The sequence below is a fragment of the Bactrocera dorsalis genome, chromosome 2 (assembly GCF_023373825.1).
Source record: "Bactrocera dorsalis isolate Fly_Bdor chromosome 2, ASM2337382v1, whole genome shotgun sequence".
NCBI lineage: Eukaryota > Metazoa > Arthropoda > Insecta > Diptera > Tephritidae > Bactrocera > Bactrocera dorsalis.
The window spans coordinates 59669826-59684180 of NC_064304.1; the positions used below are offsets into that span (position 1 = coordinate 59669826).

At 39.5% G+C, this 14355-nt stretch overlaps 1 protein-coding gene across 9 annotated transcripts in view; it reads left to right on the top strand.

The window, feature by feature from the left end:
* LOC105227653 (protein O-mannosyl-transferase 2) overlaps positions 1-13826 on the top strand; it is a 233343-nt gene extending 219517 nt beyond the window's left edge. For 5 of the 9 annotated variants that reach the window (XR_007421878.1, XM_049449962.1, XM_049449961.1 and 2 more), the window contains exon 13: positions 13486-13826. Coding sequence is in view for 6 of the 9 variants with exons in the window: in XM_049449962.1 (XP_049305919.1) it covers positions 13486-13679 (194 nt within the window). In the remaining 3 variants the exon portion in view is untranslated. Of the gene's footprint in view, positions 1-4566; positions 6553-11337; positions 13429-13485 lie in introns of those variants that run through there. The other 4 variants (XR_007421881.1, XR_007421880.1, XM_049449965.1 and 1 more) reach the window with 4 other exon arrangements.
* Positions 13827-14355: the final 529 nt, after the last annotated feature.

A 14355-nucleotide genomic window follows, 5' to 3' on the forward strand; every position in this document is an offset into this window, starting at 1 on the left:
GCACGAGTTTTTGAGAAATACATTTTGTGCAGGCCAGCTTATTGGTATCGGTTTTACTTCAAGCTCATGAGTGATCAGGACCTGGACAAAATATTTGAGAGACTTAACGGAATAGAAGTTAGTAAAAAACAGTGCAACAATAGGGATAATACTGAAAATTGGTGGACAAAATATAGAGTGGCAGACAAAAGACAAGAAATGGCGCTGGAACCAGACCAATTAAGGGCATTAGTGGAAAGTGCAGTTTGTAGTGCACTTGCCATTCAAAGAGAAAATTTCGAACAAAAGCTTGCAATTATTAATCAACGACTAAATGACGTTAAAATCGACACACCGAACATAGAAACATATAGGGAAACAGAAATTGTGCCCGGGATTAGATGTGAGGAGCCACTCGATATTGTAAAGTCCTTACCGGACTTCGACGGTAAGCAGGAGAATTATGTATCGTGGCGGCAGGCGGCACACACCGCCTACAAAGTTTTTGAGGATTATGAGGGTAGCAGCAAACATTATCAGGCTGTTGCCATCATTAGGAATAAAGTTAAAGGCCCGGCCGACATGGTTCTGGCCTCATTTAATACCGTTCTAAATTTTAAGGCCATAATTAATCGACTCGATTTTAGTTATTCCGACAAACGACCAATTTACTTGATCGAACAGGAGATGTCAACTCTCCGCCAAGGAAGTTTGTCACTACTACAATATTACGACGAGGTAGAGAAAAAGTTAACCCTTTTAACTAACAAAACGATAATGACTTACGAAAAATCAATTGCTGCATCACTGAACGAAAAATACAGAATGGATGCATTACGCGTATTTATTTCAGGGACTAAGAAACCCCTTAGTGATGTGTTATTCTCAGCCCGGCCTAAAGATCTACCTTCGGCTCTAGCGTTAGCACAGGAGGTGGAATCTAACCATGAGCGATACCAGTTCGCAAGCACATATGCCAGGAGCCTGGAAGACAAATCCAATCTAGAGCAATCTAGACAAAAAGGTACAAGTAGTAGATATCAGACGAATGACACGTATCTTGCGAAAAATACCCATTTTAACAGAACGCGGGACTTCAACAGCAGGACTCCGCCGAAACTAGAGCCAGTACAGCCAATGGATGTTGATACCTCGCAACGCTTCAGAGAACCTTCAGCACAACAGAAAAATAGTGGATACTCATCTCGATATCCTAATAATCAAAATCAAAAATACGGACAGACAGTGAAGAGACCAAGTAATGATTCTGCAAAATTCACAGGACCAAAACAACAACGGGTTAACTACCTGCCAAATGTAAATTCTACTTCTAATCAAGAAGATACGACGTATCATGAGGTAGCAAACTCAGAGGCCTCATCAATCGAAGACGACCTTACTGAACCTAACCAGTTAAATTGTTTAGATAGGACTCCTTGCTACCGTTCATTGAAAGAACAGTTGCAGGGAGAAAACTAAAATTATTGATTGATACGGGGGCATTAAAGAACTATATAAAGCCTCTAAAAGTGCTTAAGCACATAGCACCTGCCGAAAATTCTTTCTTGGTAAAGTCAATCCATGGCTTTACTCACATTCAAGAAAAATGCACGGTAAACCTTTTGGACACAAACAGTACCTTTTTTATTCTCCCGTCTTTTTCAACGTTAGACGGAATAGTAGGTCTGGATTTGCTAACGCAAACAAACGCAACAATAGATCTAAAATCGAAAAGAATAATAACTAATAATGGCTCAGAAGAAATAAAGTTTTTAAAGTGTGCAAATGTGAATTTCACACGAGTAGAGGACATAGATGTCCCCGAGGTTGTAAAGGGCAAATTTCAGAAAGTGGTGAAAAATTTATTACGCGTTTTTTCTGATCCTAATGAGGCCCTACCATTTAACACAAATATTGTCGCCATTATTCGCACCGAAAGTGACGACCCGGTGTATTCTAAGCTATACCCTTATCCAATGGGTGTAGCGGAATTCGTGATTACTGAAATTCGCGATTTACTAAGAAATGGTATTATCCGACCGTCTAGGTCACCATACAACAACCCAATATGGGTTGTAGATAAAAAAGGAATGGACGCACAAGGCAATGTGAAGAAACGTCTTGTAATAGACTTCAGAAAATTAAACGAAAAAACCATCGATGACAAATATCCCATCCCCAATGTAACCGTAATACTATCAAATCTAGGAAAGGCCAAGTATTTCACAACACTCGACCTGAAATCGGGCTTCCACCAAATAACTCTCGCAGAATCCGATAGGGAAAAGACCGCTTTCTCGGTAGGCAACGGAAAATACGAATTCTGCAGGCTTCCTTTTGGATTGAAGAATGCGCCCAGCATTTTTCAAAGGGCTATCGACGCCGTACTGAGAAAACAAATAGGAAAGTCCTGTTACGTTTACGTCGATGACGTTATTATCTTTTCAGAAACCGAAGAAAAACATGTCGAGCATATCGAGTGGGTGTTAAAGAGGTTACATGAAGCTAATATGAGAATTTCGCGCGAGAAATCACAATTTTTTAAGGAAAGCGTTGAATACTTAGACTTTGTTGTGTCTAGGGGAGGCATTAAAACGAGCCGCAGCAAAGTAGATGCTATACATAACTACGAGAAGCCCGCTACTCTTTTCAATGTCAGATCCTTTCTAGGTTTAGCAAGCTACTATCGTTGCTTTATTAAGGACTTTGCGGCAATAGCAAAGCCTTTAACAGATATTTTGAAAGGAGAAAACGGCAAGGTTAGCGCCACACAATCGAAAAAGATTAAAGTGGAATTAGACGAAAAACAATCACTTGCTTTTAACAAATTGAAGGAAGTCCTTACATCGGAGGATGTTATGTTACTCTACCCAGACTTCAGGAAGCCATTTGATCTAACGACAGACGCTTCATATTTGGGTATAGGGGCAGTACTGTCACAAGACAATAGGCCAATCACCTTTATTTCAAGGACTTTGAAAGATCGTGAGAAAAACTTTGCAACTAACGAACGCGAGTTACTTGCCATAGTCTGGGCCCTAAAAAGCCTTAGAGTCTATCTCTATGGCGTTAAAAATTTAAACATTTTTACAGACCATCAGCCACTTACGTTTGCGGTTTCAGACCGAAACCCAAATGCTAAAATTAAACACTGGAAAGCGTTTATCGACGAGCACAACACTAAAATTTTTTACAAACCGGGCAAGGAAAATCATGTTGCTGACGCGCTATCACGACAGAACATCCACGCTCTAGAAGAGGATGCCCAATCAGATTTGGCTACAGTCCACAGCGAAATGTCTGTACGATAGAAGGAACTGAAAAACCATTAAATTGCTTCCGAAACCAAATCGTTTTAGAAGAAGCAGACATTATTTTAAGACGGAATTTCATATACTTTGGCAATAAAACTCGTCATATAATTCAATTTACAAATAGGAAGCACCTTATTGAGGAGATAAAAATAGCTATAAACCCAAATGTGGTAAATGCCGTACATTGCGATCTACCAACATTGGGCAGCATACAACATGAATTGGTAAGGAGTTTTCCGTCAACAAAGTTTTGGCACTGCAAAAACATGGTGTCTGATATTGTCAACAAAAACGAGCAGAGGGAGATTGTTGTTGCTGAGCACAATCGAGCTCACAGAGCAGCCCAGGAGAATATTAAACAAATCCTCTGCGATTACTATTTCCCAAAGATGACAAATTTGGCGAATGAAGTTGTCGCGAATTGTAGGATCTGTGGTAAGGCCAAATACGACAGACACCCACGTAAGCAGGAACATGGTGTAACTCCAATCCCCTCCTATACCGGGGAAATGTTGCACATTGATATCTTTTCGACAGATAAAAAGTACTTTCTTACCTGTCTGGACAAATTCTCAAAATTTGCGGCGGTGCAGCCTATACCTTCTCGAACAATTGTGGATGTAAAGGTCCCAATCATTCAGTTAATGAATATATTTCCAAACACAAAAACAATTTATTGTGATAATGAAGCTTCTCTAAATTCTGAAACGATAACCACATTGTTGAGGAATAGTTTTGGTGTCGACATCGTAAACGCACCACCCCTTCATAGCACCTCGAACGGGCAGGTTGAACGCCTCCATAGTACACTTTTGGAGATAGCCAGATGTTTGAAACTGGACAGAAAAATTAACGAGACGACAGACCTCATATTAATGGCAACAACTAAATACAATCGAACGATTCACTCGGTGACCAATATGAAACCAATCGAAATACTTCACGCCAACCCACCCGAACTGAGGAATGAGATAACCATGAAAATAATGAAGGCTCAACAAGTACAAATGGATAGGAATAACCCCTTCAGACGGAATAGAGTATTCGACGTGGGGGAAAGAGTATTGGTAAAGACTAACATACGACTCGGAAATAAATGAACCCCTTTATATGTTGATGAGGAAGTTGAAGCAGACTTGGGAACCACGGTTCTCATAAAAGGGAGGGTGGTCCACAAGGACAACCTAAAGTAAGGGAAAATTCTTAGCATATTTTAGAATTCTTTAAATAGCATGGGGTAAATTATTTAAGCTTCTTTCACACTATCTTTCAGGATACTGATTGCGATACTTCTTATTCAAACGACGACGGCAAAATTGACCGACTATTCGACTTCCGACTACATACCGATTCAGGATGGTGACGCGACGATTTGGGAGGAATTTGGCTATCTAAGGCATACAACTAATCTTACAGTATACAAGGGAATAGTTGAGGAAACCAAAGGCTTAACAACGCAATTCCCTCTATCCCATATGAGAATGTTACTGGACGCAGGCATTGCACATATAAAGGTGCTTCTGACAACACTGGACATCCATCACAGGCAGGCTAGGAGCATTAACGTTTTGGGTACTGCCCTAAAGGTTATCGCAGGTACGCCTGACTTTGGCGATTTCGAAAACTTAAAGTTCCGACAACAGGAACTCGTAGACTCAGAGCGACATCAGGTAGAAGTAAACACAAGGATACAAGAAAAGATAAATGAACTGACGGAAACGGTTAACCACATCATTAAAAACTCAAAAGCTGGACAGATCGACACTGGTCACTTGTATGAAATGTTGCTTGCAAGAAATAGGATCATTATAAATGAAATTGAAACTTTAATTTCAACTACTACCCTTGCAAAGATAGGGATAATAAATCCCATGTTGTTAAACTCAAATGATATAAAAAACATTATTGAAATGCCCTCTACAAACACAACTATCACTGATTTAATGGAGGTATCATATATTAAGGTTCTATTAGACGGTAATCTTCTACATTTTATTATCAAATATCCCAAGCCAGTACTAGTCTGTAAGAGAATTATTATTTTTCCTGTCCAACACAATGGAACAATCCTGCACCTTGGGAATGACAACAATGTTGCCGATTGTCATAATCAAATTTTGGCGATTGGAAATTGCAGCGCAAGGCTCACATCAACGTTTTGCAAAAAATTACAACATCCAACGTGCGCGCAGCAGCTTCATTCTGGTAATGTTGCCCAATGCAGCACTCGCCCTAGCCACCTTGAACCAATTATGGTGGTCGATGATGGCATAATCATCATTAACGATAATACCGCTTTAGTCAAGACTACCGCAGACACCGAGAAGACCATAAAGGGAACTTATTTACTTTCCTTCGAAAATGAGATTAAAATTAATGGATCCTACTTCAAAAACATAAACGGCATGTTTAAAAAATTACCAGGATCAGCAACGACGGCGCTCCTCAATATCACCAGTCATCAAAAGATTTTGAGTCTTCCATACCTTCACAAGATAAGTATGGAAAACCTGCGTTTTATCGGGAAAATCGAAGGGAGGACTATGATGGGACCAACGATATCAGGTCTCACTAGCATTGTCATACTAATTACCTGTTACGGTCTAATCAAACTATACCGAGAGCGAAAAAGAAGACTCAAATACCAGAATCTTCAGAACGTCATAAACAATCTTAAGAAGTCCGTGGACGGCCTTCATTTAGAAGGGGAGGAGTTAACATAAGCTGCCCTTTGTCAACGATAAAGTCCGCGCGTGGCCTGAGTCAGCGAATCCACATTCTCACGCTGGCAGCTAGCAGTCAACATAAGCAGCACTTTGTCAACAACAAAGTCCGCGCGTGGCCTGAGTCAGCGAATTCACATTCCCACGTTGACAGGTAAGGCACAGCGGTAGCGGCAAACTGCCAACGCAAGCGTCGGCGTCGTATCCGCTGCAATAACTCCACAACAACTGAGACAAGGTGCAGGTTTAAGACATTTAGAATGTAAGTTTAGTTTTAAACAGAGAACTCATCAGACAGGATGGTCTGATCAATAAAGCAATAATAACAAAAAACAAGACGGTTATTTGTAATTGGCGCCCAACTATATGGGAATAAAAGTAATTAAAGTTCGTTAAAAAATAGTAAAAACTATTCCGGAACGAAAATTAAAGTTCAATAAAAAATAGTAAAAACTATTCGGGAACAAAAATTAAAGTTCGATAAAAATAGTAAAAAACTATTCGGAAATAAAAAGCTCGATAAAAAATAGGAAAAAAACTATTCGGGAATAATTGTACGGACAATCAAGTAGTATACGTAAAAAAAAAATGAATCACGGACCAAAGTGGATAGAAAATTTCTACAAAAATTAAACAATAGAATTAAGATTTAAAAATATGTAAGTAGAGTGCAAAAAATATAGTATGTTGAATTGCTCTAATAAAAAAAAGTAGATAAAAAAGAAAACTTGTGTTAAATATAACTGTAAATCTTTGCACGAGTTTTTGAGAAATACATTTTGTGCAGGCCAGCTTATTGGTATCGGTTTTACTTCAAGCTCATGAGTGATCAGGACCTGGACAAAATATTTGAGAGACTTAACGGAATAGAAGTTAGTAAAAAACAGTGCAACAATAGGGATAATACTGAAAATTGGTGGACAAAATATAGAGTGGCAGACAAAAGACAAGAAATGGCGCTGGAACCAGACCAATTAAGGGCATTAGTGGAAAGTGCAGTTTGTAGTGCACTTGCCATTCAAAGAGAAAATTTCGAACAAAAGCTTGCAATTATTAATCAACGACTAAATGACGTTAAAATCGACACACCGAACATAGAAACATATAGGGAAACAGAAATTGTGCCCGGGATTAGATGTGAGGAGCCACTCGATATTGTAAAGTCCTTACCGGACTTCGACGGTAAGCAGGAGAATTATGTATCGTGGCGGCAGGCGGCACACACCGCCTACAAAGTTTTTGAGGATTATGAGGGTAGCAGCAAACATTATCAGGCTGTTGCCATCATTAGGAATAAAGTTAAAGGCCCGGCCGACATGGTTCTGGCCTCATTTAATACCGTTCTAAATTTTAAGGCCATAATTAATCGACTCGATTTTAGTTATTCCGACAAACGACCAATTTACTTGATCGAACAGGAGATGTCAACTCTCCGCCAAGGAAGTTTGTCACTACTACAATATTACGACGAGGTAGAGAAAAAGTTAACCCTTTTAACTAACAAAACGATAATGACTTACGAAAAATCAATTGCTGCATCACTGAACGAAAAATACAGAATGGATGCATTACGCGTATTTATTTCAGGGACTAAGAAACCCCTTAGTGATGTGTTATTCTCAGCCCGGCCTAAAGATCTACCTTCGGCTCTAGCGTTAGCACAGGAGGTGGAATCTAACCATGAGCGATACCAGTTCGCAAGCACATATGCCAGGAGCCTGGAAGACAAATCCAATCTAGAGCAATCTAGGCAAAAAGGTACAAGTAGTAGATATCAGACGAATGACACGTATCTTGCGAAAAATACCCATTTTAACAGAACGCGGGACTTCAACAGCAGGACTCCGCCGAAACTAGAGCCAGTACAGCCAATGGATGTTGATACCTCGCAACGCTTCAGAGAACCTTCAGCACAACAGAAAAATAGTGGATACTCATCTCGATATCCTAATAATCAAAATCAAAAATACGGACAGACAGTGAAGAGACCAAGTAATGATTCTGCAAAATTCACAGGACCAAAACAACAACGGGTTAACTACCTGCCAAATGTAAATTCTACTTCTAATCAAGAAGATACGACGTATCATGAGGTAGCAAACTCAGAGGCCTCATCAATCGAAGACGACCTTACTGAACCTAACCAGTTAAATTGTTTAGATAGGACTCCTTGCTACCGTTCATTGAAAGAACAGTTGCAGGGAGAAAACTAAAATTATTGATTGATACGGGGGCATTAAAGAACTATATAAAGCCTCTAAAAGTGCTTAAGCACATAGCACCTGCCGAAAATTCTTTCTTGGTAAAGTCAATCCATGGCTTTACTCACATTCAAGAAAAATGCACGGTAAACCTTTTGGACACAAACAGTACCTTTTTTATTCTCCCGTCTCTTTCAACGTTAGACGGAATAGTAGGTCTGGATTTGCTAACGCAAACAAACGCAACAATAGATCTAAAATCAAAAAGAATAATAACTAATAATGGCTCAGAAGAAATAAAGTTTTTAAAGTGTGCAAATGTGAATTTCACACGAGTAGAGGACATAGATGTCCCCGAGGTTGTAAAGGGCAAATTTCAGAAAGTGGTGAAAAATTTATTACGCGTTTTTTCTGATCCTAGTGAGGCCCTACCATTTAACACAAATATTGTCGCCATTATTCGCACCGAAAGTGACGACCCGGTGTATTCTAAGCTATACCCTTATCCAATGGGTGTAGCGGAATTCGTGATTACTGAAATTCGCGATTTACTAAGAAATGGTATTATCCGACCGTCTAGGTCACCATACAACAACCCAATATGGGTTGTAGATAAAAAAGGAATGGACGCACAAGGCAATGTGAAGAAACGTCTTGTAATAGACTTCAGAAAATTAAACGAAAAAACCATCGATGACAAATATCCCATCCCCAATGTAACCGTAATACTATCAAATCTAGGAAAGGCCAAGTATTTCACAACACTCGACCTGAAATCGGGCTTCCACCAAATAACTCTCGCAGAATCCGATAGGGAAAAGACCGCTTTCTCGGTAGGCAACGGAAAATACGAATTCTGCAGGCTTCCTTTTGGATTGAAGAATGCGCCCAGCATTTTTCAAAGGGCTATCGACGCCGTACTGAGAAAACAAATAGGAAAGTCCTGTTACGTTTACGTCGATGACGTTATTATCTTTTCAGAAACCGAAGAAAAACATGTCGAGCATATCGAGTGGGTGTTAAAGAGGTTACATGAAGCTAATATGAGAATTTCGCGCGAGAAATCACAATTTTTTAAGGAAAGCGTTGAATACTTAGGCTTTGTTGTGTCTAGGGGAGGCATTAAAACGAGCCGCAGCAAAGTAGATGCTATACATAACTACGAGAAGCCCGCTACTCTTTTCAATGTCAGATCCTTTCTAGGTTTAGCAAGCTACTATCGTTGCTTTATTAAGGACTTTGCGGCAATAGCAAAGCCTTTAACAGATATTTTGAAAGGAGAAAACGGCAAGGTTAGCGCCACACAATCGAAAAAGATTAAAGTGGAATTAGACGAAAAACAATCACTTGCTTTTAACAAATTGAAGGAAGTCCTTACATCGGAGGATGTTATGTTACTCTACCCAGACTTCAGGAAGCCATTTGATCTAACGACAGACGCTTCATATTTGGGTATAGGGGCAGTACTGTCACAAGACAATAGGCCAATCACCTTTATTTCAAGGACTTTGAAAGATCGTGAGAAAAACTTTGCAACTAACGAACGCGAGTTACTTGCCATAGTCTGGGCCCTAAAAAGCCTTAGAATCTATCTCTATGGCGTTAAAAATTTAAACATTTTTATAGACCATCAGCCACTTACGTTTGCGGTTTCAGACCGAAACCCAAATGCTAAAATTAAACACTGGAAAGCGTTTATCGACGAGCACAACACTAAAATTTTTTACAAACCGGGCAAGGAAAATCATGTTGCTGACGCGCTATCACGACAGAACATCCACGCTCTAGAGGAGGATGCCCAATCAGATTTGGCTACAGTCCACAGCGAAATGTCTGTACGATAGAAGGAACTGAAAAACCATTAAATTGCTTCCGAAACCAAATCGTTTTAGAAGAAGCAGACATTATTTTAAGACGGAATTTCATATACTTTGGCAATAAAACTCGTCATATAATTCAATTTACAAATAGGAAGCACCTTATTGAGGAGATAAAAATAGCTATAAACCCAAATGTGGTAAATGCCGTACATTGCGATCTACCAATATTGGGCAGCATACCACATGAATTGGTAAGGAGTTTTCCGTCAACAAAGTTTTGGCACTGCAAAAACATGGTGTCTGATATTGTCAACAAAAACGAGCAGAGGGAGATTGTTGTTGCTGAGCACAATCGAGCTCACAGAGCAGCCCAGGAGAATATTAAACAAATCCTCTGCGATTACTATTTCCCAAAGATGACAAATTTGGCGAATGAAGTTGTCGCGAATTGTAGGATCTGTGGTAAGGCCAAATACGACAGACACCCACGTAAGCAGGAACATGGTGTAACTCCAATCCCCTCCTATACCGGGGAAATGTTGCACATTGATATCTTTTCGACAGATAAAAAGTACTTTCTTACCTGTCTGGACAAATTCTCAAAATTTGCGGTGGTGCAGCCTACACCTTCTCGAACAATTGTGGATGTAAAGGTCCCAATCATTCAGTTAATGAATATATTTCCAAACACAAAAACAATTTATTGTGATAATGAAGCTTCTCTAAATTCTGAAACGATAACCACATTGTTGAGGAATAGTTTTGGTGTGGACATCGTAAACGCACCACCCCTTCATAGCACCTCGAACGGGCAGGTTAAACGCCTCCATAGTACACTTTTGGAGATAGCCAGATGTTTGAAACTGGACAGAAAAATTAACGAGACGACAGACCTCATATTAATGGCAACAACTAAATACAATCGAACGATTCACTCGGTGACCAATATGAAACCAATCGAAATACTTCACGCCAACCCACCCGAACTGAGGAATGAGATAACCATGAAAATAATGAAAGCTCAACAAGTACAAATGGATAGGAATAACCCCTTCTGACGGAATAGAGTATTCGACGTGGGGGAAAGAGTATTGGTAAAGACTAACATACGACTCGGAAATAAATTAACCCCTTTATATGTTGATGAGGAAGTTGAAGCAGACTTGGGAACCACGGTTCTCATAAAAGGGAGGGTGGTCCACAAGGACAACCTAAAGTAAGGGAAAATTCTTAGCATATTTTAGAATTCTTTAAATAGCATGGGGTAAATTATTTAAGCTTCTTTCACACTATCTTTCAGGATACTGATTGCGATACTTCTTATTCAAACGACGACGGCAAAATTGACCGACTATTCGACTTCCGACTACATACCGATTCAGGATGGTGACGCGACGATTTGGGAGGAATTTGGCTATCTAAGGCATACAACTAATCTTACAGTATACAAGGGAATAGTTGAGGAAACCAAAGGCTTAACAACGCAATTCCCTCTATCCCATATGAGAATGTTACTGGACGCAGGCATTGCACATATAAAGGTGCTTCTGACAACACTGGACATCCATCACAGGCAGGCTAGGAGCATTAACGTTTTGGGTACTGCCCTAAAGGTTATCGCAGGTACGCCTGACTTTGGCGATTTCGAAAACTTAAAGTTCCGACAACAGGAACTCGTAGACTCAGAGCGACATCAGGTAGAAGTAAACACAAGGATACAAGAAAAGATAAATGAACTGACGGAAACGGTTAACCACATCATTAAAAACTCAAAAGCTGGACAGATCGACACTGGTCACTTGTATGAAATGTTGCTTGCAAGAAATAGGATCATTATAAATGAAATTGAAACTTTAATTTCAACTACTACCCTTGCAAAGATAGGGATAATAAATCCCATGTTGTTAAACTCAAATGATATAAAAAACATTATTGAAATGCCCTCTACAAACACAACTATCACTGATTTAATGGAGGTATCATATATTAAGGTTCTATTAGACGGTAATCTTCTACATTTTATTATCAAATATCCCAAGCCAGTACTAGTCTGTAAGAGAATTATTATTTTTCCTGTCCAACACAATGGAACAATCCTGCACCTTGGGAATGACAACAATGTTGCCGATTGTCATAATCAAATTTTGGCGATTGGAAATTGCAGCGCAACGCTCACATCAACGTTTTGCAAAAAATTACAACATCCAACGTGCGCGCAGCAGCTTCATTCTGGTAATGTTGCCCAATGCAGCACTCGCCCTAGCCACCTTGAACCAATTATGGTGGTCGATGATGGCATAATCATCATTAACGATAATACCGCTTTAGTCAAGACTACCGCAGACACCGAGAAGACCATAAAGGGAACTTATTTACTTTCCTTCGAAAATGAGATTAAAATTAATGGATCCTACTTCCAAAACCTAAACGGCATGTTTAAAAAATTACCAGGATCAGCAACGACGGCGCTCCTTAATATCACCAGTCATCAAAAGATTTTGAGTCTTCCATACCTTCACAAGATAAGTATGGAAAACCTGCGTTTTATCGGGAAAATCGAAGGGAGGACTATGATGGGACCAACGATATCAGGTCTCACTAGCATTGTCATACTAATTACCTGTTACGGTCTAATCAAACTATACCGAGAGCGAAAAAGAAGACTCAAATACCAGAATCTTCAGAACGTCATAAACAATCTTAAGAAGTCCGTGGACGGCCTTCATTTAGAAGGGGAGGAGTTAACATAAGCTGCCCTTTGTCAACGATAAAGTCCGCGCGTGGCCTGAGTCAGCGAATCTACATTCTCACGCTGGCAGCTAGCAGTCAACATAAGCAGCACTTTGTCAACAACAAAGTCCGCGCGTGGCCTGAGTCAGCGAATTCACATTCCCACGCTGACAGGTAAGGCACAGCGGTAGCGGCAAACTGCCAACGCAAGCGTCGGCGTCGTATCCGCTGCAATAACAAAAACTGAGACAAGGTGCAGGTTTAAGACATTTATAATGTAAGTTTAGTTTTAAACAGAGAACTCATCAGACAGGATGGTCTGATCAATAAAGCAATAATAACAAAAAATTTATATACCATAAATGACTGACGCGCTTGAGTATTTTCATGTGACTGTTTTTTTTTTACATTTTTGAAACCAATTACCCGCTCTTCTCCCCACTAAAATGGAAAACTTCACCTAGACTTTCTTTTTTTTAAACGTTATCTTGACAATCTAGTAAGTCTCCATGACGCTCCAGTAACTGCAAATTTAGCATTCCGGGCTCCCCTACTATAAGTATTATATTGTGAAAAAAATTAATACCGAATTTTTTTATAATGCGTTGTTTTGTGTTTTTTAATATGTTGATTTAATATATATTTGCTTTAATTACGACTATAGTAACGTTCATATATACACACTGATATTTATTAACACTTTTCTCACTACTTACAGGTGTTATGTTTAAGTATGTATCAAGCTACTTGCCGAAATGGGTGCAACATACACTACTCGGTGGAATGATATCGGGACTAGCCTATAGTTTTAAATTATTCTCACCCCTTGCCTACGGTATGAGCGGGCCCTTGTCAAATGAACACAACTCCACAATGTATGGACTTAGATGGCTTTCATCATGGGAATTTTAATAGCGATTTTATTTTGGCGATTACTGTGGGTGACCCATAGATAATACTACTACTACCTTTTATATGATTTCTGTCACGCAGTTAGATTATAACTATTACTACAGTTTACAAAAAATGGATAATAAAAGTATTTAGTATGCTAATAAAGCATTGTTTTTTGGGGGAAAATACTGTTGAATTTGGGCATGGGAAATCAACCATTAAAAAGAGATTTACTAATTTGGAAAGAGGCGAAATGACCACCGATAATAATGAAGGTAGTGGACGCCCTAAAGAGGCGAGACTCTGTCCAAAGTGGGTGCCTCGCAAGTTCATACTCTATCTAGCAACAACAAAGAATTGCTGATTCTGAGGAGTGTTTGAGTCCTCTTTAATCGTAATAAAACCGAATTTTTGCGTCGACGTGTGACAAGAAAGACGGTTCCATCATTTCACACTGGAGTCCAATCGAACGACATTACGTGGACTGCACATGAGGAACCGCTCTTCAAGCGTGGAAAGACGAAAAACTTGTCTGGTAAGGTTATGACATCAGTCTTTTGGGATGCACGTGGTATAATATTCTACAAATTACTGAGCCAGATATAACCCATTTCACTGTGCATTTGGTCTATCTACTATTCCAAATATTTAGCAATTGTATTATTATACTCTCGCAACAAAGTTGCTAAGGAGA